Here is a 24,172-nt window from a genome sequence, read left to right on the forward strand (position 1 = left end):
CGCCAACTCAGCCTTCAAACTCCTCAGATCCCAATCCTAAGGGATGCATCGGACAAACAAATCTAAGCCCGAGAGGAACTGCAGAGCCACACCCCCACCACAAGGGGAGCCCAAAACCTACAGTAAGTGGTTTTTAATGGTAAGGCTAATCAGTGTAGGTTCTGTGAGTATACATCCACATCACATCGCATTCCCTTTATTACGGAAGTCATGGCCAAATTCCACTCAGCCCAACCCTGAATGACCATTCAATCCGAACTCTACCGAACTTCAAAAAAGACAGATTTTTCTAACATGCTTAAAAAAAGCACAGCTTTTCAATGACAGAAATTATGCTTTTGTTTAAAAGCTCAATCATAACAGAAAAATACTTATTAGTGCTGACATTTAAACTGTTTTAATAATTAAGACACAATTTTTATATTTTAAAAAAACATATAAAGATGGAAATCAGATTCAATTCACTAGACTATTTATTGTTCTTGATCCGTATTGTTTTTGTGACTCTTTTGTACCCTTTTGATTTTATTACTGATTTTGTTGTTTGGTTGTTTTTTTAGGGGATCAATTCATTTAATTGATCAATTGAATCATTTAACAGTCCCAAACTGTGTAAATTGAACATATTCAACAATTATATTTTAAAACATATTACTATACATATTTAATTATTTATTTATTTATTTATTTATTTATTTATTCCACCTTTGTTACATACACTCAACAAAAATATAAATGCAGCACCTTTGTTTCTGCTCCGGGTTTTCATGAGATGGACTTAAAGATCTAAAATTCATTCCAGTTACACAATATTACCATTTCTCTCAAACATTGTTCACAAATCAGTCTAAATGTGTGATAGTGAGCACTTCTGCTTTGCTTAGATAATCCATCCCACCTCACAGGTGTGCCACATCAAGATGCTGATCTGACATCATGAGTAGTGCACAGGTGTACCTTATACTGCCCACAATAAAAGGCCACCCTGGAATGTGCAGTTTTTTGCTTTATTGGGGGTCTGGGGACTCAGAACCGGTCAGTATCTGGTGTGACCACCATTTGCCTCATGCAGTGCAACACATCTTCTTTGCATAGAGTTTATCAGATTGTCAATTGTGGCCTGTGAAATGTTGGTCCACTCCTCTTCAATAGCTGTGCGAAGTTGTTGGATATTAGTGGGAACTGGTACACGCTGTCGTATACGCCGGTCAAGCACATCCCAAACATGCTCAACGAGTGACATGTCCAGTGAGTATGCTGGCCATGCAAGAACTGGGACATTTTCAGCTTCCAAGAACTGTGTACAGATCCTTGCAACATGGGGCCGTGCATTATCTTGCTGAAACATGAGGTGATGTTCGTGGATGTATGGCACAACAATGGGCCTCAGGATCTCATTACGGTATCTCTGTGCATTCAAAATGCCATCAATAAAATGTACCTGTGTTTTTCGTCCATAACAGATGCCTGCCCATACCATAACCCCATCACCACCATGGGCCACTCGATCCACAACATTGACATCAGCAAAGCGCTCACTCACACGACGCCACACACGCTGTCTGCCATCTGCCCTGAACAATGTAAACCGAGATTCATTTGTGAAGAGAACACCTCTCCAACCTGCCAGACGCCATCGAATGTGAGCATTTGCCCACTCAAGTCTGTTATGGCGACGAGCTGGAGTCAGGTCAAGACCCCGATGAGGACGACGAGCATGCAGTTGAGCTTCCCTGAGACGGTTTCTGACAGTTTGTGCAGAAATTGTTTGGTTATGCAAACCAATTGTTTCAGCAGCTGTCTGAGTGGCTGGTCTCAGACGATCTTGGAGGTGAACCTGCTGGATGTGGAGGTCCTGGGCTGGTGTGGTTACACGTGGTCTGCGGTTGTGAGGCCAGTTGGATGTACTGTCATATTCTCTGAAACGCCTTTGGAGATGGTTATGGTGGAAAAATGAACATTCAATGCACGAGCAACAGATCTGGTTGACATTCCTGCTGTCAGCATGCCAATTGCACGCTCCCTCAATGCTTGTGGCATCTGTGGCATTTTGCTGAGACAAAACTGCACATTCCAGTGTGGCCTTTTATCGTGGGCAGTATAAGGTACACCTGTGCACTACTCATGATGTCAGATCAGCATCTTGATGTGGCACACCTGTGAGGTGGGATGGATTATCTCAGCAAAGCAGAAGTGCTCACTATCACACATTTAGACTGATTTGTGAACAATGTTTGAGAGAAATGGTAATATTGTGTATCTGGAATGAATTTTAGATCTTTAAGTCTATCTCATAAAAAATCGGAGCAGAAACAAAGGTGTTGCGTTTATATTTTTGTTGAGTGTATTTTAAATCTGAATGAAAGAATTATGAACATGGACAATCCATTCCTTTTTGCATATTTGATATTTACTGTAGATAAAATCTAAATTCTTATCAAGCCAAAAAAATTTACTTCTCACATACAGTATTTTACATGCAACTGCCTTTAAACACACAACACTATTCTAATTACTATGTAGTACACATATTATAAAGCACTTATTACTTAAGTAACTACACAATAACTACACAATACACAATGCCAGAGCTTAATAAAGGCAGTTTATAAACATGACTTGATTTAGTATTGAAATATCATGCTAAAGCACTTACAGACGGAAGAATGGATGGCTTCAGCACAGCAAGAGGAATTCTGGTCGTCTTACCATCGTATGTCACTCCCTCAATCTCCACTGTATGTAACTTATCCTCTGCTTCTGCTCCCAGACACACCTGAAAAAATGGGCAGAATTGCAAAAAAGGTAAAGAAACACTGAAACAATATAAAGGACCATCTCAAGAGCTCTACATGAAGTATGGAAAAAAAGTGACAAAGTTGTGTTTCTGCATATTTTTGTAAATTTATGAATATCCTATAGGACAAATCAAACCTGTAATACACACACACACACACACACACACGTAAGCAAAAATGATGCTTAATAAAAAATAAAAAGTTGCTTAAATTCACACTAATAAATAAGTATTTTTATTGTTGGCACTTCAGTGAAATCAGCGTGTTGCATGAACTTTGCCTTGGCATGTTCTAGCTATAAGGATCATACATGTATCTAAATATTAAAATTCAAATCTGTTGAAAATACCGCTTTCAAGGACAGCTGGTGGTCAACTTCATCATCGTCTACCTCGACTTTGTGCTCTTTTTTATCAGCCTTCAGCACACACCCTGTGCAACAAGAAAATCATTAGCAATAGCACCCAGTACACCTAGACTATTTATTAGTTATTACATTTAAAATAGAGTTGCACCTGTCGATCAATCAGTGACCGAAATTTGCTGTTTTTCAGCTTGGTCATCATGACCGATGACGTTGGATGTAACTGATTCTATGCTGAGTGCACATGGTTTTGAGCAGTTCAACAGACACAAACTATTATGGCGTTACATTATCAAAAGATACGAGTAAGGCGAGGTAAAAAAAAAAAAGAACTAAACATTCTTTGGTGTGCAAACATGGCCCTTATTACCACTATGTTTTATGGGGTCAGAAGTGTGCAATATAGAGGGGCATATCTTTTTTTTTTTTTTTTTTAAGACATATGATTTTTTTTTATCTTAGGCATATGATGAACTAAATTTTATTTCATTTAAATCGACTATGCAAACGCGACTGAGCAAAAAAAAAAAAAAAAAAGGGTCACACAGCCAAAAAAAATAGCACAGATTAATAATAGCACTGGTTCTGTGACCCTTTTTGGTTGGTTTTCTGGCACATTTTTGGTTGGTTCTGTGACCAAATAGTAATTAAATGCAGCCCGTTCCTTATAACATTAGTTACGATAACCAAGAACGGCATTTAAACAACATAAACTAACTTCAAATACAATAGCTTAACATTTAACTTAAGCATTCTTACTCTGCAATTATTATTAATTATTACCATAATTACTATTTCTAATCAAACTTAGCAAAAAAATGCACACAGGATGCCAATGTGTAAACAATTGAATAGTGTTAATCTGTAGGAATAAAACAAAACAAAAAATAAACAGACTGTATACTTGCCAAAGATTGATGTTTATATATATATATATATACACACACCTACCAAAAAAAGAAACGTCCTCTGACTTTCAACTGTTTTTACTTTCAGTAAACTTAATGTGTAAATATTTGTATGAACACTAAAAGAGTCAACACCATAAAAACATAAACTAAAAATGTTTCACAGTGTGTTCCTGAATGAAGGGAGGCTCAAAATCAAAAGTACCAGTCAGTATCTGGTGTGGCCACCAGCTGCTTGAAGTACTGCAGTGCATCTCCTTCTCATGGACTGCCTATTGTGGACAGTCTGAGCACTGATGGAGGGATTGTGTGTTTCTGGTGTGACTCGGGCAGTTGTTGTGGCCATCCTGTACCTGTCACGCAGGTGTAATATTCGGATGTACCGATCCTGTGCAGGTGTTGTTACACGTGGTCTTCCACTGCGAGGATGATCAGCTGTCCTTCCTGTCTCCCTGTAGCACTGTCTTAGGCGTCTCACAGTGCGAACATGGCAATTTATTGCCCTAGCCACATCAGCAGTCCTCATGTCTCCCTGCAGCATGTCTAATGCACGTGCACGCAGATGAGCAGGGACCCTGGGCATCTTTCTTTGGGTGTTTTACACAGTCGGTAGACAAGTCTCTTTAGTGTCCTGCATTTTTAGAACTGTAACTTTCTGTAAGCTGTAAAGTTATTTGGATTTTTACAACATTGTTGTTGAAATACACAATCCTGAAAAAGGGACGTTTCTTTTTTTGCTGTATATATAATCGGAACATTTGTAAAATTGTGATGCTAACAGAATCACGATAATAATGGAATCGACACATGGGTATCGCGATGATGTCGTATCGGGTGGTCACGGGTGAAGAGTTAAACAGGGAGACTTGGAAAAGGCGCTCAGGTCCGGAGAGCAGAAAGGCATTTGAGATTCAGCCACACTCACAGTCTCCATACTTTAGTATCGACCTGAAGCTGTACAGGATAACCCTAACCGTGCACAAAATTATAAGCACTGGAACAAAACACTACAGGTGAGTATACACCCGGTGCAAAAATCCCTAAAAATGATATGTTGTATACATATTTAGGTTTGCAGCAGACGTCCACTGACTCAACGCACTGTTTCTGCAGGCTTTAGCCGAGTGGCTAAAAACAAAGGCAAAACAGGCTAACTGTCCTGCTAGCTAGTATTTTTTATCATGTAAAGTTACTACTCATAGGCTTAATATTTACCCAGTTTGCATTCTGATGGAAAATGAATACCTAGCAACGCTAAACTGGTTACGCAACACAATATTGTATCGAAGGAACTCACCAAATAAAAACATCTGGGGTCTGCTTAGGTCTTTAAGGTTCTCTGCCATTTTTGCGCTACACAACGACTTGGAAGTAACGCCTTGCTTTATGATGGACGGCTTCATGAACCAATCAGAGAGCAGCATAAAAGAGATTGACGTTCTATCGTCCAATAGTATTGTAGTCCTAGTGGTCGACCTTTGTCTTTTTTTTTAAATAGTGGTAGCTTTTTGGACAAGTTTAACGTACTGTACTTGTCCACTAGATGGCGCAATAGCAAAATGAATGGCGAGGTCGCGTAATATTTTATTCCCACGTAGTTAAGCAACAGAACAAAAGCAAAACAAAAACTAATAAATAAGCAAAATGTTAGTAATGTAGTGTCACTCATTTAGCACTTTCTATTTCCTATTTTGTAATTCTTGTTATTGGGTACTGTATGTCTCTAAAGCCCACTATTCACTACTAATATTCGCATAAAAAGGCGTGTGTAATTTTGGACACAGTAAAGGTATTTAGCACGGTATGCATTAAAAGCAGAGTTGAGTGACAGGTATGAAGTGCAGAACAGAGCAGGTACATGCTGGTGGAGTGTTATATTCAAATGCTGGTCATGCAAAACCTACTCAAGACCTGTTTTTACAGCTTTTGTACAAGTTCAGTGAGACACAACGCATACGTTTTCTACTTCCCATATTTCATCATGCTTACATTGACATAGATTCTCACATTATTTATATAAAGAGGGGGAAAAATCATTCATTCATTTACATATTCATACGTACATACAAACATACATACATACATACATACATACATACATACATACTGTACACACATACAGCACATAAAACAAATAAAAACATGTGCATTAAAAAGACAAGAGGTCAATACTAATGAGTAGGATGATAAAAAAAAGATTACATGAATTTGCAATAATAATCCCCTGCCTCAGTGTTGTAAATACGACATCTGGATGTATTCTTTACACAGTTTCATGTCAAGGACACTATACAGATCCAAACCTGTAAAACTGTTGATGCTGTGTTCTGTGTTGTGATTGGCTTTTACACCTCTCTGCTGTGGTGTGACTGGCTTGTAGTCCTGTTTGCTGTGGTCTGATTGGCTAATGCACCTATGCATTCTTTTGATTAACATATTGAACAGGTTTGGACAAATAACATTGTGCAATTATTTGTGCAGCTGTGGGTATGGTGTCTGTCTTTCCAGCATATTAGTCCTCCTTAATTCCCTTTTAAATATATTCACCCAGAGAACATCATGTGTGAGACAGGAGTCCTCCCCCTGATGGGACATGTAGGGATGAAATGCAAGGTGGGAGGAAACTGGTGAACCGGAAGGAAAACCTGCTTAGACACAGGGAAAATATACAGTTTGAAAAACAGACAGTAACCTAATCTTAGGATTAAACTAGGGATTGCTGCTGTGAATGAGGAATACTACTTACTGCACAGCTTTGTCAGCTCAATTGTATGTAAGTTTCTACCAGTACAAAAAAAATAAAGAAATAAATAAATAAATATAAATATATTATATTTAAGTTCAAATTTATATATATATATATATATATATATATATATATATATATATATATATATATATATATATATATATATATATTGAACTAAAATCATTTAAATATTAAATACTTATGTGCAAAATTTGTTTTTTAGCAAGATTTTGTGCCATACCAAGTCACAGGACTTTTACTGTGCCCTGTTCCTGTCTTTGGAACTGTACATGTTGGATAAACACTATTCTTCCAAATACAAATAAATTGTGTTTGTGACTTAAATTTTTGATGATGGTGGTGGAGAGAGCTGTGTTCAATTAAACTGTTTAACAATTTAACTAAAGCTGCTTTGCGACAATGACAATTATTAAACGCGTTATACAAATAAAATTGAATTTTATTGAACTGTTGCAGTTTTTCTTATAACCATTCACATGAGCAATTATTGTATTTTGATTATGTAATACAAAATAGTCTTCTTTTGTTTATATGTGAATTATTTTTTCTTAATTAATAGAAATTTTCAGGAGTTTCTCACCTCTGATCTGTGTGTGGAGGTTTCCTCCAGGTAATCTGGTTTTCTCCCAAAGTCCAAAGACCTGAGTTGTAGGCTGAGTGGCATTTCCAAATTGCCTAATGCTTGTGCCCTGTGATATTTTGGTAACCCACCCTGTGATCTATGTTCCCTGAAATAAGCTCCAGCCTCCACATGCTAATAAATACAAGATGCACAGTAGTGTATACTTGACAATGATAGATAAAACAAGAATATAACTAAAATTGCAGCAGTGTTTTTTCCCCACAGTAATAAACTACCAACTTACAGTATAATCCTTAAAAATAGAACCACACTTAGGCCTATTTAAAATACACTATACGGTGGCATTTTGTTTTAACAAATAACAATGTAAGAATGGTGAAAATATTAATTATAGTAACTACTACTCTGCTCCTAGAAAATTGCTGTCAGTTTCCTGCCAGTTTTTTTTTTTTAGTGTGATGAACGTTTAATTTCCTTCTTTCTTAATTGCCTTTCAACGTTATGAAATTAATCAATCAAACAATGAAACCAATGTACAGTGAGGAGCACAAGGGATCTCACACTAGAGGTATAATTATATACTGCACAGTAGGCTGAAATAAGATCAGTTCAAATACTTTGATTTCCTGTTATAGTGGTGATGTGTACTCTAAGGTTAAAAACAGAATAATCTAAAACCTAAAAATAGATTAGAAGTATTATATTACTGGTGATTGTTTTAAAAAAAACTTTACATGTACGTATAAAAATGGCAGCACTAGCTGTAAACAAATAACTACCTGTTCTGACAACACTGTGTTTGGATATCGCAATAGATGGGAAGTTGTGATACTGGATCCTATGCTTATCATACCAAATTTTTTTTATAATCCAGTTCCACCACATGTTTACTCCTGCAGTGTCTGTAAACATGACTTTCAATTTTAAGCTGCTCTTTTTTCAGTGACTGTTTTAGCAGAAGCCTGTGACCATTGTGTAATGTATGAAAACATAGTATACCTTTGGGGAATAAAGTATAGTGCACAACACCTGGAGCTACATTTTATACAATAAGCAAAAGGATTTTGTGTGTCTGTGTCTGTGTCTGTGTGCGTGTGTGTGTAAAGGATCCAAGTCACGTCAGCTATGAGACCGTGAGTGCTAATAGTGGTTAAGGGCTAGAACAGGAAATAGGGGTCAAAGAGGTATCACCAGGCAGTCTGCTCATACCGACAGAATTGAAACTAGGCAAGACAACTTCAAATATATGGCAGACAGATTTTTTTTTTATCTTTTAGGTGCACAAGCAAACTAATGTGTTGTACTCAGTAGGAAGGAATATTCAATCCTTGACATGCAAACAGTTCAGGACATGGCTAGAATTACCTATTACCTATATATCAAATTTTTCTTTATGCATAAAATGTTCTGACAGGTTTTGGATGCGTTTGGTTTACATGAACATTACTTTGAACACAGGGTAATGTGCTTCTTTAATTCACGTTTTTAATATCTAAAGGTTTTAAGTTTCATTCTTTTAACTCTTCAAATAGAATTTTCCGAATTCTTAGTTATTTGTTCATAGCAGATAAGCAGTTTCAATTCATTATACCTTTAGCAAGACATTGAATTTTAAATAATGCCAAACACGCAGTAAAATTACAACTGTTAAAATTAACACCTCCAGTGTTTATCTGCATCCAGCTGGACTGTAGGTGTTAAGTGCTCACTGGGGATTTTGCTGAGTTCAACATTTCAATCATAATGACGGAAATTAGGGAAATATGAAACCTGATCTTAGATGGAATAATCTTGTAAGAAAATTTTTATTGCCAGAGGTTCATGTCCTGGAAACACTAAACTGAGAAGGTCATTGCCCCTTAGTTGAGTAGGATGAGGATTGCTTTCTTAAAGTTCATTCATTTGTTTTCTATACCGTTTATCCTGTACAAGGTCAGCCTGGAGCCTATCCCAGGACTTCGAGCATGTGGAAGGGTACACCATGGACAGGTGCCAACCCATGGCAGGGCACACATGCGTACACACAAACACACACACACACACACTACAGGCAATTTGGGTATGTCTGTGAACTATGGGAGGAAACCAGAGTACCCGAAATAAACTCATCAAGCATGGGGAGAACATGCAAACTCCATGCACACAGAACAGAGTTGGGAATCAATCCCTTGACCCTGGATTTGTGAATTCATTTATATAATGACATAACTATATACGACCACTAGCGACATCTAATATTAGAATGCGAAAAGTAGATTAAAGACTGGAGTAACAGGAAATGAAAATGTGAAAGAAAACATACTTTGTGCTTTTTGTCATTAAATTGTATTTTAAAAAATTCTGGGATTTTACAAATTAACACAAAAAATATTAATTAAAAAAGAATATATGCAACTTTTTTAGGATGTAAAAAAATTACATGTTAAGTCAGTCCCACCACCAATCCATTTGTATATTAACAATGTTAAATATATAAAATGTAATACTGTCTTTAAAAAGTTATTTAAAGGGAAATACTTTGGGGAAATATATATTTTTAATAGTGTATATTTAAATTTGAAAATTTCAACCATTATCAAGAACAAGAAGAAACTTCAAATAAACTGTTTTTTATTATTATTAATTAGGCAATCCTTTATATGTTAATCTGTATCTAGATTAAATAGTGTTAAGAAAAGGAGTGTCCCAGAAAGCCGAACTAATGTTACATAGATAACCCTGACATTTCTATTAAACATAGTCTGTTTCCCAATCCAAGCAGCAGCATGTGATTTATGTTGCTGTGGATTCTCTGCTGTGGGCCATGGACTGCACACCACACACTCCTCTAATCAGTTTACTTCTTCAGCATTTCCTGGGAGAGGCAGCCATGTGTAGTGTGGAGTGTGAAGGCTCATTTGGTGCAGAGAATACAGCAGAGCTTTGCACCCCTCCTTGAGAGATTAACCCTGATAGCACTGTGCTGTGGCATCCAGAGAGGAAATGTTTTGTTTTGACTCACTCTTCGCTTCCTTTTTAAATTTGGATGATAATACATGCTTACCAGCACAAACATGCACTGAAAGGACACGGGTCATGATCAACAAAACACCTTGCCATATCAGGTTTTATACCAACCCCACTCAAAGCCTCCTAGCTACAGACAGTGACACTGGAAAACATTACAGAGTAAGTGTATTGTTGGGTTTAGTTATCGGCACAATTATCTGTTGGTTTGCATTATCAGGTTTAAGCAAAGGACAGAGGTAGACACAGTAAAAAAATGTGATTCAAAATGATAGCCTTTTTAGAAGTCACAATCATGTTTAATATAAAACAACTTTTGAATGTCATATCATGAAGAATACACAGGGAGCACTTCTGTAATTGCTTGCAAAGTCCAGGTGAAGAAGGACTCCAGGTCTTCAGTCCCAGTCTACACACAAGAGACGCGGTGAACATGCATCACAAATACATCTTACGGAGCTCAAAGCAAAACAACAAGAACAAACGAGTCAGTGGTTGAGTCGGCCTCGTTGATGCCAGATGGCACGTAGGCAAACAGCCGTCTTGATGGGCGAAATTCATCCACGCTTTTGGGTTGGAAGAGACAACAGGATGCCGCCCTCCGTTATACGGGCAGCTGAAGGAAAAGGAGTAAAAACGGAGTGTAAGCGATGAACTAATGACCAGATTCAGGTGGGAGTAACAATATTTATCAGAAAAAAAGGAGTGTGTTGGGTTTCAACCTCCATTACAGTCCATTTGGGAATGAAGAAATGCAACACACTCATTTGTCACTGACCTCCCCCACAATTCTTCCAAGTCAGTATTATCTCATTACAAAGAGGAAGCTGATTCCACACCATCATATAAAATAAAGCATTTAAATGACTCAATTTTTTCCATATATGAGCAGCAGAGAACACAAATAACAGGACAGTATCAATTGAAATCTCTGCTCGAGCTTTACAAAATAAATATGCTTAACTTATGGCTTAGAACTGAGGATCCTGATACCAGTCCGAATGTGTGTCTGAAATCCACCCAAAATGTTTCCTTAAATTGTGTCCCATAATCCTATTAAACCCTGGCTATAAAATCCTTTATTTTCTCATTAGCCAATACAAATAGGGAGGTGTGGGTCAGACAACGGATGCGACAGAGGTGACGGAGGTCACCTTGTTGTCCTCGGCCCATGGCTGAAGGTTCTGCAGAGCGTACAGAGACGAGTTGTGGAGGCAAAGAGGGTCGGGCTGGAGTGGTTGGCTCAGCGTCTTCTGGAAAGCCTCCTGCTGGAGCTGCAGCATTAACCGGTTTGCCTGCTGCCTCTCAGCCTCCCTTTCCTCAGCCGTTTGTCTCCTGTGAGCACAGACAAAGAGATGTCTTTAAAACAAATTCTAGCACAATAAAAAAATATCAAAACCTATGTTTAGATATAGCTTGTCTCAGATGTTTGGCAATTTGGCAATAGTGACATGGTTTTCATGGTTTTAAGTAGTTGCAAATGTGCAAACATGAACAGGTCTGAACATATTTGATTTGTACAGGTCGACGAAAAAACTGTTTGTAATACTTAATATTTACTTAAACGCCATTAAACTGTTAAAGGTGTTTGAAACCACTCTGTACATTTATTTTATGAACCTGATTCAAAGCTTATTATACAAATTAATATGCACAGTAATGTCCTTGGTATTAATTGTAGAGTCTTACTATTCCTAAACTTTTTACAAAAAAGTTGATAGAATTTACAATTTACTGAGATATGGATTACATTTAATAAATTTAAGTGACTGGTACAATACATTTGCATTTATAATAGCTCAATAATAAACAGCACTGTATAATATATTGGGGATTTGTTAAGAACTGAGGAGCAAGATGGCGTAAATAATTTAACATTGGACGAACTTCATTACGTTTGAAAAGTGGTGTATTATGACATATGTTACTTTCTTTTCTGGCATAGAAAGATCTTTCTGGAATGTTTAATATTTATTGGAAGATTAATGTTTTAAAATTTTAATTACTTGTCATATAGAAAAGAAAAAAAATTTGGACACGTCTTTAAAGTACTTTATTCATACTTTTTCTACATTTTAAAACAAAACAGACAAAAACAGCAATAACCACTATGAAATAACCCATGAAATTATGGAGTGAGCAAATCAAGAGAAACCTCCTGAAAAAGTTTAATAATTTTGATTCTTAAAAGTAGCCACCTTTTGCTTTGATGACAGTTTTGCACACTCTTGGGATTCTCTCATGAGTTAGTCACCTGGAATGAGTCTTGAAGAAGTTCCCATATATTTTGAGCATTTGTTGGCTGGCAATATTGTGCGGCGCTGTTATCAACAATGTTATCATAATGGTGGCTACTTGAAGAATCTAAAATATTTAAAGGTTTTTTTTTATGCCTTCAGTATTATCATAGAATGAAGAAAATAGTCAAACTTATCCCTAAATGAGTAGGTTTGTTCAAACTATTGACTGGTATTAAAAGTACTCTTAACAAAAAATCTATTATAGAAATCACTACAGAAAATGCTAATAACTCTGTTAGCTTATCAAATAAAAGGATTTTCGTTGTACTGTATGTAATCAGTGTTACAAAAAAAATAACATTATACTGGATACTGTATGTATTAGTGGTTATTGGGGAAAAAAAAGGCTTAAATTTTCTGGGGAGCATGAAGAATAAACTGTGTAGCATTGCAAAAAAGGTCATGGTCTTATGAGTCCAGATTCACCCTGTTTCAGAGTAATGGCGCATCAGGGTAAAAAGAGGAGTGAATGAAGTGATGCACCCATCACACCTAGTGCCAGTGTTATGATCTGGGGTTGCTTCAGTTGGTCAGGTCTAGGTTCATCAATGTTAGGTGCCTAGAAAATTATGGTCAACTGACCACCAGAATATAATGAATGATCAGGTTTTTCCATTTATGGATTTTTTTTTAACATTCCAAGATGACTATGCCAGGATCTTCCTCCTGATTATGCCAGGATGCTTAAAGAGTGGCTCAGAGGAGCATGAGACATAATTATTACACATGGCTTGGCCACCACAAAGTCCGGACCTTAACCATATTGAGAATTTTTGGTTTGTGCTGGAGAAGACTGTATGCCGCTTTTCGAATCTGCCATCATCTATACAAGAATATGGAGAGAAATTAATGCGACTTTGGGCAGAAGTAAATGTTGCATAAAGTGTGACATTGCATAAGCTTATAAAAATTTTGCCACAACGAATGATGCTGTGTGTGTGTGTGTGTGTGTGTCAATGAATACATATTATTAAAACTACAAAGCCTATGAATTATCCTAAATAAAATATGTGCAAATTAAAAATGTTATCATAAACCTTCCAAAGCTTGGCCAAATTCCTGATGTAATTTTTTTTATTTACATTATCAGTTGACAGCTGATAATGATGTCCCTAAAGGCAGAACTTATACAATGTCTGTCTTTAGAATTTAATTGCTATTTAGCCTGTGTCTCCAGAAAACTGTTTCAGTGGATCATTTGTCATTGACTTTGTTTTAAATCCTGTCTTATTTTAAATCCTGTTTGTACATGATATACAGACACTGTGAATGAGCCATTTTTAGAACTTAAAAAAATATATACATATATATTTACATCATAAAATAACATAAACACATAAAGGATGTGAACATGTTGAAACCATGCTGTTGACTTTAGTAGACTAAGAGAACATTAGAAATATTTCTGTCAGTAAGTAATATCAGAAAACTATATACAGTAGGTATCTATGTGACATAAATAAGGTCTAGGCGAAGATAACCACTTTTCATAAACTGTAAATAATTTAGAAACTGCCTGCTCAAAGACGCTTCTGAAAAAATGCTCATCTAAAATGCTGTAATATCTATGCAGCTTCCATTAAGCAACCGTTGAATTTAATGGCAGTAGACTAAACAAAAACAAATAGCATTTTCTTTTCCAGATATGACTATTTGGTAAATATAGATTGATTTTTAAGGTTTTAGATTTATAATTGTGCAGGCAAGCAACTGAAGCAGTCGACATATTTTACCTTTATCTTTTAATTATTTCAGCAGCACACACTGCCAGTTACAGATGCAGAGGTGGAGCTTGGTTATTTAACAAGACATATATAAATATATTGTTTATTCCACATATTTGCTGCAGACATCATAATAAAAAAAGTATTTTACAATATAGTATTTAGTAATATGGCGAATATCATGTAAGGAAAAAAGTTATCACGATTCCCTATGTAAGATAGATTCATATTATATGGCCTACTAATTTTACCTAAGTAGCCAACAACTGATCCCACTAATGTCTAAATGAAATAGAGATGGATATATTATTGAGTTGACACATCAAAATGGCTTTAATCTATTTTAATTCTTTAAAGGCCATGACTCAGCTTCATTATAAATGCATCAGCTTCAGCAGCAGCTTGCCTGCCCAATGTAGCTCGTTGATAAAAACCAAGGTAAGTCAGGCTGCCCTTAATTAGATTGCACACTCATTTGTTCTAAAAGAGCCAACAGCAACGGGTTGATTGGATTAAAGCGAAAGGATGGACATACACTCAATTATTCAGACCTATGGGCTCCATAATGCACTAGAAAGCAAGTTTCAACGTAAGCTTTTAAGAGCTGGAGCACTTTTGCTTGGTCAAGGAAATTGCTGTCCAAAGAAAACGAAAGGAAAACATTTAGCAGAGCTAAGCAAAACCAAAGTGTTGTTTTACCACAAGACACAAAATGCCCCTTCCAATGAATCTCACTCATGGCAAGAGAGCTGTCTAGCTTGGTACAAAAGAAACACAAATGCAACATTTACAGCCAACAGGGGATTAGTCAGATCGAGCCCAAATTTTAACAAATGCTTCCAATCTAAAAGCTGTGCTTCTTTATTGTTCTTATTAAATAGGCAACATTTGTATCCTGTAGCGCTTTTCTAATATGTCAAATTAAATTTTAAAGCTGCACTTTGTGTTTTTTTAAAGTATTTTTTTTCTACATCCTCTTCATTGGACACGTTTAGACTAACATTTCTTCATGTATCCAATAGTGAGATGCATGCAAATATTTGTCTCATGAAACAAAGGCAATATGTTCAGAATTGCAATTTTATTTACATGAGTAGGTAGGTCTATCACTGAAAAAAAAAGGATTCTGTTGGATTTCTATCCCATTCCAGATCTGCATTGTCTGAATGTATTAATGTTCACTCATAATTATTTATTTATTTATGTTTACTTTAAATTAACATAAGTCGGCCATTCTGAATAAATAAGACTTTAATAAGATCTTTAATACATCTGCTATTATAACATAATGTAACATCTTCTATTTTAATAGTATATCTGTCTATTAGCAACATTTATATTGTATTGTTAATTTATCCTGTTACTTTATGTATTATGGTTTAAACAGCAAAAAGAGGTATTTGGATGTTTGGTGTATATCCTATCGTGTGTTCTTTAAGCTAGAATGTTCTAACATGTGCTACATTCATACCTAACGCAGAATTGGTTGAATTAAATGGGCAAATATTTGACAGCCTAAATAAATATTGGCTGAGTTTCTATTCAAGAGTGTTTTTTAGAATGTTGCTGTTTTTTTTTTTGTTTGTTTTTTTGAAGACTGAAAAAACTGAAAGAACTAACTTTGTCTGTTTGTTTGTGTGTTTTTGAGAGTGTGTTTTTGAGAGTGCTTCAAGTGTTTGGTAAACTTTCCACATGACATGTAATCGTTGTAGCGGCAGACAATTTTAAGTACCAATATTATTTTATTTTTATTATATTTTATATGAATATTAATTTGCAAAGCGAGAGTTTTCTCGTTTTCTTATTTTTTTATTGTTGTATTTTGTAGGACTTTTGCTTGAATAATAGATACTGGTGCCTAGTTGCCCTGAAAGTCTTGCTTTCAAAGAATGAATTGGTGAATAAAAGCTACGCACCTCCATTTGGTTCTGCGGTTCTGGAACCAGGTCTTGACCTGTGCGTCCGTCATTTTAAGCGCTTTTGCGAGTGTCGCGCGCTCCGCGGAGGCCAAATACTTCTGGCGGTGAAAGCGCTTCTCCAGCTCGCAGATCTGCACGCGACTGAACGACGTGCGCGGCTTTTTCCGCTTGGGCGGCGTGCGGTTCTGGTACGGGTGACCGATCCGCCGCGTTACCGTGAACGGAGAGAGAGCAGCTGCAAAACATGAACAACAGAGATGTGCAGTGGTAAACCCTCGCAGATGTGCAGTGTTCAATACATCAGTAATATGCCGCGTTAAATGCAGTGTAAAAAATACCAGATATATGTTTGCACCAGAACTAGCATTATTAACATAAAATGCCAACATAGAAATATACCCGTAGGCAAAAAAAATCAACCAATAGTACCACGTTTCAATTAAAGTTTCTTAATTCTAAAATTTTTATTTTTGTATGTATGTATTTATGTATGTTTGCATGTATGTACATGTATGTTTTTTTTAAGAGTGTAAATAGTTTAACGATGTTTGTGTGTTTGTGTGTGTTATTTTCACACATGTCAAATAATTTTATTTAAAAAAGGTTTATTCACTTGAATAAAAGTTTGGCGTGAATTTGTGGGTAAGCTTTAGGTCTGATTACTAACACTATCTGTAACTACACTTTCAGTGTTTGCATTTTATGTGAGACCAGGTCACCTATGTTTGGACACCTTGTTTGCCTAAACCCTGGGTCTGTTTTGAATTGATATTTCCATTGTATAGCAGGCCTTTTAACTAAACACATCAGTTTGACATGTACATGTGGACTAAAGTTGTATTACTTTGCTAACTTGACAGTGGGGAAAAACCTTGGCTGGGTGTCCCTCAAGTGAGACGCACAGGCCTTGTATCCCTGTAGAGACATGAGGACAGCCTCAGGCAGCAGCAAGTCCTTCTGAGTGTTTATCAACAGCCTGTTCAAGATTATCAACAGTGCACTGTGTTAAGGGGTGAAGCATGTACACAAACCCAGACATTCTCACTGACAGAACCGAGTAACTGATATGAACCTGGCTACATCTAAACCTAATCTCTATCTCTCTCTCTCTCTCTCTCTCTCTCGGATCTCCTCTTTTATTAAAAATATTTTTGCTTAGAAACAAATATTTTATATTTTCAAGAACATATTTAATGGAATATGTGTGTATATCTACAGTATAAAGACATGGAAAAAGTATGTGGAAATAAAAGGTAATTGAACTGCATATTTACTTTGTCATAGCAGTGTCTTCCCTGATTAAATAAATTAATAAATTGCTAAAATAAATAATAAAATAATTCAAAATACACAGAAATAAATCGAAATACATTTAAATAAATGTAAATAATGTAAATAAATGAATGCAGAGTACATTTTTGTGTACAATATGCAGTCTTTTGAATGGATTTCAGCATTTTAATTATCCTTACACTGTAAGCCTGAAATCCCCCCAATACAATTAAATTCCTCATTTACCAGAAAACCTAAAGAAGTGCAAAAAGGTGTCAAATAATTGACAAAAATTGTACAGATATTAATTAAAAGATAATTAATATAAATTATATGACATTTGTTTGTTTACACATACCATCCCAAAGAAAATCGAAAAACTTAAAAAAAAATCTATGTAGAACCTTAGAACAGTGTTCCTCAATTAGAAATGTTACCTAACATTTTTTACAAAGGTAAGACATCTTAATCATGAAATGAACCCTATAAGAACCCTTGACATGTGTTAATGGTGCAAATCACCTCCAATGGGGGTGTGGTGAGAGTCCATGAGCTTTGTAATTTCACCTTAAAAGGCCAGATGTATACTTAGACAGCTTACCAGTTCATGGCTAAGTTTCCCAAAAGCATATTTCTTAACATTAAGCAGCTAATAAACACACTATTTGAGACCATTATTTTTTATTTGAATATTTTAGTTTGAGACCACAAAACATAAAATATTGAGAATATTTTTGGCAGAACTTAGTAACAGCTAAGGACTAAAGAACATTGATTTTATATTAGGTTAGACGTAGATAAGTGACATAAACAGATGTAGTGTATGGGGAAAATGTGATGTAAGGATACTGATTGGAGCTTGTTTTCTGCTCCTTGGGCATGGTTTTCTGCTAACAGTGTGACATATGAACCAGTGTTGGATTAATACCGGGTTAAGCTTCTGTAAAGTCTTTTCACCAAAAAGATCTTCTGCATTCAGACACGCTTGTGTGTAACAGAAGTTTCCTGCACACGCTGATGCAGGCAGACAGGAACTCAGAAAGATCTTTCACATTCTTCTCACTGGCCACATTGGAAAGAATGATAGCCTACAAGAACTGACACTGGATCTGTTTTAGTTATAAAAAAGAAATTAAGTCAGGTTTAAGGTTTATGTCTGACCTTACAGCTTAAATATTTTGAGTATCTATTGCTGGAAACAAAAATCGAAGAAAGATTATTATTTTTTTATTTTACACACATGAGACTTCACTAAACCCATATGAAAATAGGAAGGTGGGGGGGGGGGGGGGGGGGGGGGGTCAGTTTCTCCAAACTAGACTGCACTGTGTCCATATCGCTGGTCGTTGTTTGAGTACTGGTTGGTATTACTCGCCAAACTGTTTTTGTTTAAAGACATTGATTAAGTTTATAAGTTACGGTGCTAATAATAAGAAACAATGAGGAGAAGATTCAAGGCTTGTTATGTGATCAGAAGCTGAGTCACATCAATTCTGCACATAATGAAACCTGATTGCTTTTAATTACAGCTCTGAGTCTGACTGACAGCCTGTCAAGGTCGCGACATAATCAATTTGATAAGAGTGTAATGACTTATTAGACCGAGGAATGATCAGGGATGATCCGATACAGATATAAATTAAATGTACGCAAAACAGGTCAGCAAAATTACAATACATTAGGAACAACCGTTAACACTAGCTCTTAGGCATAAAAATAAAAAAGAAATTTGTAAACATATATCAATTTTGAGTTGAAAACAATTGAAACCTTTTTTTTTTTTTTTTTCATCACTTTGTCAGGAGTGAACAAAAGGCTTTCCTGTCACAAATGAACCAGCGAATAAATACACAGGTCAGCCGGAAACCAAAGCCTATGCGCCCTTTGCAAGCTCGACAGCGGAGGGAATTCTAAATGATATGTCGCTGTAATAGAATTGAACGTGGGCACATCAAAAAATATCAAATCTTACCTCAGAGAATATGCCGACAGTAATAAAATCACTTGGACGCGATATCACCTTCATGCGACAACGCCCGCCTTTTCCCGTGGCGAATATTACCTTTGTAGCAATCTAATAAATATACATATAATGGATGCAGTGGGGGGATATTGAAACACAACGTGGGGATTCATCGCTGTTTATGCTCAGCTAAGGCCCACCAGGATGTGCGTTCAGATTTTCCCCAGACTAGAGAAATATCGAATAAAAATTCAATAATTGGAATCAAACGTCCTCTCAAGATCCGGACAGTGGCACCGTGCAAAGTCTTTCTGGCTTTCATCAAGTGAATTTAGGGGTTGGTGTGATTATTATTGTGGTTTCAGCCAGAGCACTAATCGCGTGCAATTTCATTTTCTCTTCATAATCATAATAAGCATAATTACAGTTTCGGCCCTAGTGTGTGTCCTGGCTTTCATGTAGTGCGGCATGTTGTCCAAAACTACACTATAGCAAAAACGCTTTAAACAAATATCAGGATATGAAGTAAACGTGGCTCCTTTAGGCCTATACAGGCACGAGACAAGCAGTAGCAATAAGGACAATAAGGGAGGCTTTGATTGTTGCACTATACGCACACACTGTTTCAGAATAATTGTATTTTAAAATGTACTACTACTAGTTTAATTATTATTATTATTATTATTAATAATAATAATAATAATAATAATAATAATAATAATAATGCTCTGGTTTGTTCTTTTTAATGTGACCGCCTATTTTTATTGACTGAGCTGTTTATGTATTTCTGTGCTATAATAAACTTGCAAACTGCCAAGGAGTCAATTAACAACAAAAAACACGTGGTGTTGCGTTTCATCGCCTCCCCAGCCCTGAGATGCGGTGCGGTGAATATCATGTCTCAGGCAGCACGGCGAGCCCTAGTGGGACACTTGTTGTGAAATGCGGACATGCGACTTGAGATGATGGGGAACACTGCTGGGGGAAATTCATATCCTGCTGCATTTAAATACAAGCATAAATAAATAAATAAATAAATAAATAAATAAATTTCGGTTAGGAATTTATTTAAAAACTGATTGAAAGAGTAAACTGACATCAACTAGTGAAAAATATGTGATCATATTTTCTTATTGATGGTACGCCCGGAAATTCTTGCAACCTTACACACAATTCATTAATATGCAAAAAGAAAAAGTCATGTAAAACACAATAAAAAAAACGATAATGTTATATCTGCAGTTTGTGTGATTTTTCTATACGAATGAAAACAACGAGTGTGTTTGAATGTATCCTTCACATTTAACTGTTTTTATCTAATGTATAGCCCTATAAAAGTGTTCAGACTCCGTATAAAGCTCATAGGTCTCCTGTGTTAAATAAGAACAATGTTCATCTCAATCAAAAGCGCATGACGCATAAAAATATCGGAGACCCGAGCCTGCAAATCCCTATAACATAACCACAACTGCCACAATTCACTGCAGTGTAAAAAACACAACGGCACTGAGCAACACCATTCAAAAAGCCATTCACAGATTGGGCAAAGATAAAACATATTAAACGAGTGGCCCAAAGTGACTATGAGTAAAATTGATAAGCATATTTACAAGAGAGCTTTTCCAGTTGACATATCATTCTCTCATTTTAATAATTGATGAGAATAGAGCGGCTCTGTGAATATTTGATGTGGAGAAATCCATATTGTTCTTTATTTTCAACTTAAAATCAGTGACGTCATAGTGGGAAACACACACACACACACACACACACACAGCATGCGGTCTGATCTGTCTGCTGTATAGTTGTAATATTTATTGCCTTTTTTGTCTGCCTTACAAATAGAAAAATTTTAAACAGAAATACACATACACTTAACTAGTTGGCTAATATGTTGCTTTATGCAAGGAAACTATTTGGGAAACAATTATTTCGTTTTATAACAATTAAAACAATATTCATTGTTGTGTTGTACATATTATATAGGCCTACTGCAAAAATATATTAATATTAATATTAATAATAACGCAAGACCTAATGTAAAGGATGATATATTCCCTGATATCCCATATGGTGTAATTGTGCGTTTCCCTATTGAAAATATACTCAATGTAATTAAAATACAGATTTCTATTGTTTCTTTTTTTTTTTTTGCAGAAATGCAATTTTTTATTTGCACGTATTTTGGATAGCCCTAACTATGAGGGAAGCAAAATAATTTTTATAGCGTCTCCCATCCCATCAGCCCTACGCACACAGTGACAAAAAATAAATCTCAAAATAATGACGAAAAAAATAACAAAAAAATTATAAATTAAATAGACTAACCTACAACACATTTGGTACTGTATATCTGATTTAAATTATTTACAATTTAGTGAGGCTATTTATGTATTTTTTATGGAAGCCATATATAGGCTAAAATGCCCTGAAGCAAGCTCCTTTTATACTCTAGTTTAAATGAAAGGCCTTGTTATAATAGTCTATATGGTAGTTTATATGGTAGATAGAACTGTAAAAGAAATAGGAATATTAAAATAATTTAAATATAATAATAAGTAAAAGAGTACTGCTATACTCATATTACTAATATACTACCAAAACTGTATTTTAGTAATATATAATTAATTAAACTTTTTACTACTACTACTACTGTTATTATTATTATTATTATTATTATTATTATTATTATTATAGTACTGCTATATCAACATTTCTAATATACTACCAAATGCGTATTCTAGTAATATATCATTAATTTAGCTTTTTACTACTACTACTACTACTACTACCACTACTGCTATTATTATTATTATTATTATTATTATTATTGATGTTGTAGTTGTTGATTTAGTCTAGTAGTTTTTGATTTAAGTATTACATTTCTTTCTTTGTTACTGTCGTGATTTTCGTGATTCAAAACGAATATAACTACTGTATATATGAACGTGACATTAAGCCCGTGATAATATTACAGACTAACATGACAGACACATGATGACTTATTGTTTGCAAATAATTATGCTCTTATTAACCCTTAAAATACACAAAAAAACTTACCAGTTAATCTGTCCTTTGCAAATCTTCTACTGCTCTCCATCCAAGGAAAGGTGAAGGTAGACGGGCTGCCCATGGTGGGCACAGTGGGCAAGCCAGCCGTGATACCCGACGGATGTGCAGCGGGAGGCGGGTGAGGTGCAGCGGGCATGGGCCTGTGAGCTGGTACACGGATCACACCCCCCGCGTTTCCCGAGCTGACATTCACGTTCATGTTCATGCTTACGTTCATGTTCATATTTACGTTGTATGAGCCTGCCAGGCCGGGTGCCATGGAACATGCCGGACTGTACACACCCCCGTACCCGTTTGTGTACACGTTGGGCGCGAGCTGGTAGTCCGCGTCTCCTGCGCGGCTGGGCACCATGCAGCTGCTCGGCTGCTCTGTGTTGTTGAGGATCTGGTCGATACCGAAACTGATGGGTTCGTGCTGCTGGTGCGTTTGGTTCACCTCCTCGATGCCCGTGTGCTCCATCTTCACGGTTTCGGTCAGAAGCCTCGGCGATCGCAGGCTGGATGTATATTCCCCCGCTTCTGGTCGTAATTCCCAATGTTTAAAGCGATGTTTATTAGTATATATATATTTTTTTTAGCAAATGTGTTCCCTGAAAATGTTCGCAACTCTAAAAAGGTGTACTGCAGCCATTCGTTGAAAGAAACTGCGTGGCCTGTAGCTTAAAGAAAAAAAAATCACAGCGACTCCATGGCATCTGTCAGACACCCTGAACAAGACTCTCAGTTTAAATTATCCACCAACTTCTTGCATTTCGTCTGAATCATTTTCAAAACGTTGAAAAAAGAATACGCCGGAAAAAAAATATCCTTACTAACCGTTAATTCCTTGTTACGAGTTGATAAGTTTCCGTGAACAGAAACTACTCAGACACCGGTACAGAAGAAAAGCGCGTGGCTTTGGCAAACGCAACTTCAGCACTTCATGATTATCTAAAGTGAATAGATAACTGTCTGATACGTATGTGTATTAATTGTAGAAAGCTGAAAATGGCCTGTTCCTCTTGAAGGGATTTTCTGCAGGTGAGACACCCCTTCTGGCCCAAACTCTGTCACGTTCCTCCTTATTGGCTGGACTTGTGGACGGACACTGAGATGCGCTGCCTGCTCCCCGCTCTTAAAGGAGCCGCTCCTCTTTTCCACGCGCTCTTTACTTCAGTGTTCTCAATCGAGCACTGAACTGAAGTAGTCGAAAATGATAGATTACCAGACAATATAGCTTTGACTTGCCTTTAATATTGTCAGACTGTAAAACCCTGGGTTTTTAGTTATCATTCTGGAGAAATGTGAGGTCGTATGGAGAATTACAAAACTCGTTTACTGTATAGATCTCTGTACAACAACAGTTTCCTAACCTTTTAAAGAACCCCTTATATAGGTTCTATAAATCGGAATCACTCATCTAATAAATCTGAGCGAGGAAAAAAAACATTTTGTGAAATCTGACATGCGATGAAAATCATTTGTATAATGATTCGGTAATATAGGCTACGTGG

The 24,172-nt window shown here is 36.2% G+C and overlaps 2 protein-coding genes across 3 annotated transcripts in view; both read right to left on the reverse strand.

Annotated features, from left to right (window-relative positions):
* Positions 1-5,441, reverse strand: part of npm1b (nucleophosmin 1b) — a 29,453-nt gene extending 24,012 nt beyond the window's left edge. The window contains exons 1-3 of the mRNA XM_053505690.1: positions 5,368-5,441; positions 3,148-3,230; positions 2,657-2,776 (exon numbers count right to left, since the gene is read on the reverse strand). Coding sequence (XP_053361665.1) covers positions 2,657-2,776; positions 3,148-3,230; positions 5,368-5,416 — 252 coding nt within the window. The 5' untranslated portion in view covers positions 5,417-5,441. The remainder of the gene's footprint in view (positions 1-2,656; positions 2,777-3,147; positions 3,231-5,367) is intronic.
* A 4,729-nt stretch (positions 5,442-10,170) lies between these two features.
* tlx2 (T cell leukemia homeobox 2) lies at positions 10,171-23,682 on the reverse strand. 2 transcript variants are annotated; one of them, XM_053506134.1, is made up of 4 exons: positions 22,668-23,682; positions 16,370-16,607; positions 11,584-11,764; positions 10,171-11,045 (listed from the first exon to the last, which is right to left on the reverse strand). In XM_053506134.1, the coding sequence occupies exons 1-4, from the start codon at positions 23,137-23,139 to the stop codon at positions 11,034-11,036; spliced, it is 903 nt and encodes a 300-aa protein (XP_053362109.1). In that variant the 5' UTR covers positions 23,140-23,682; the 3' UTR covers positions 10,171-11,033. The 2 variants fall into 2 exon arrangements, with proteins under 2 accessions (XP_053362109.1, XP_053362108.1); XM_053506133.1 differs by having other exon boundaries at positions 10,171-11,764.
* Positions 23,683-24,172: the final 490 nt, after the last annotated feature.

This window comes from Clarias gariepinus, chromosome 10 (genome assembly GCF_024256425.1).
Source record: "Clarias gariepinus isolate MV-2021 ecotype Netherlands chromosome 10, CGAR_prim_01v2, whole genome shotgun sequence".
NCBI classification, from domain to species: Eukaryota; Metazoa; Chordata; class Actinopteri; order Siluriformes; family Clariidae; genus Clarias; species Clarias gariepinus.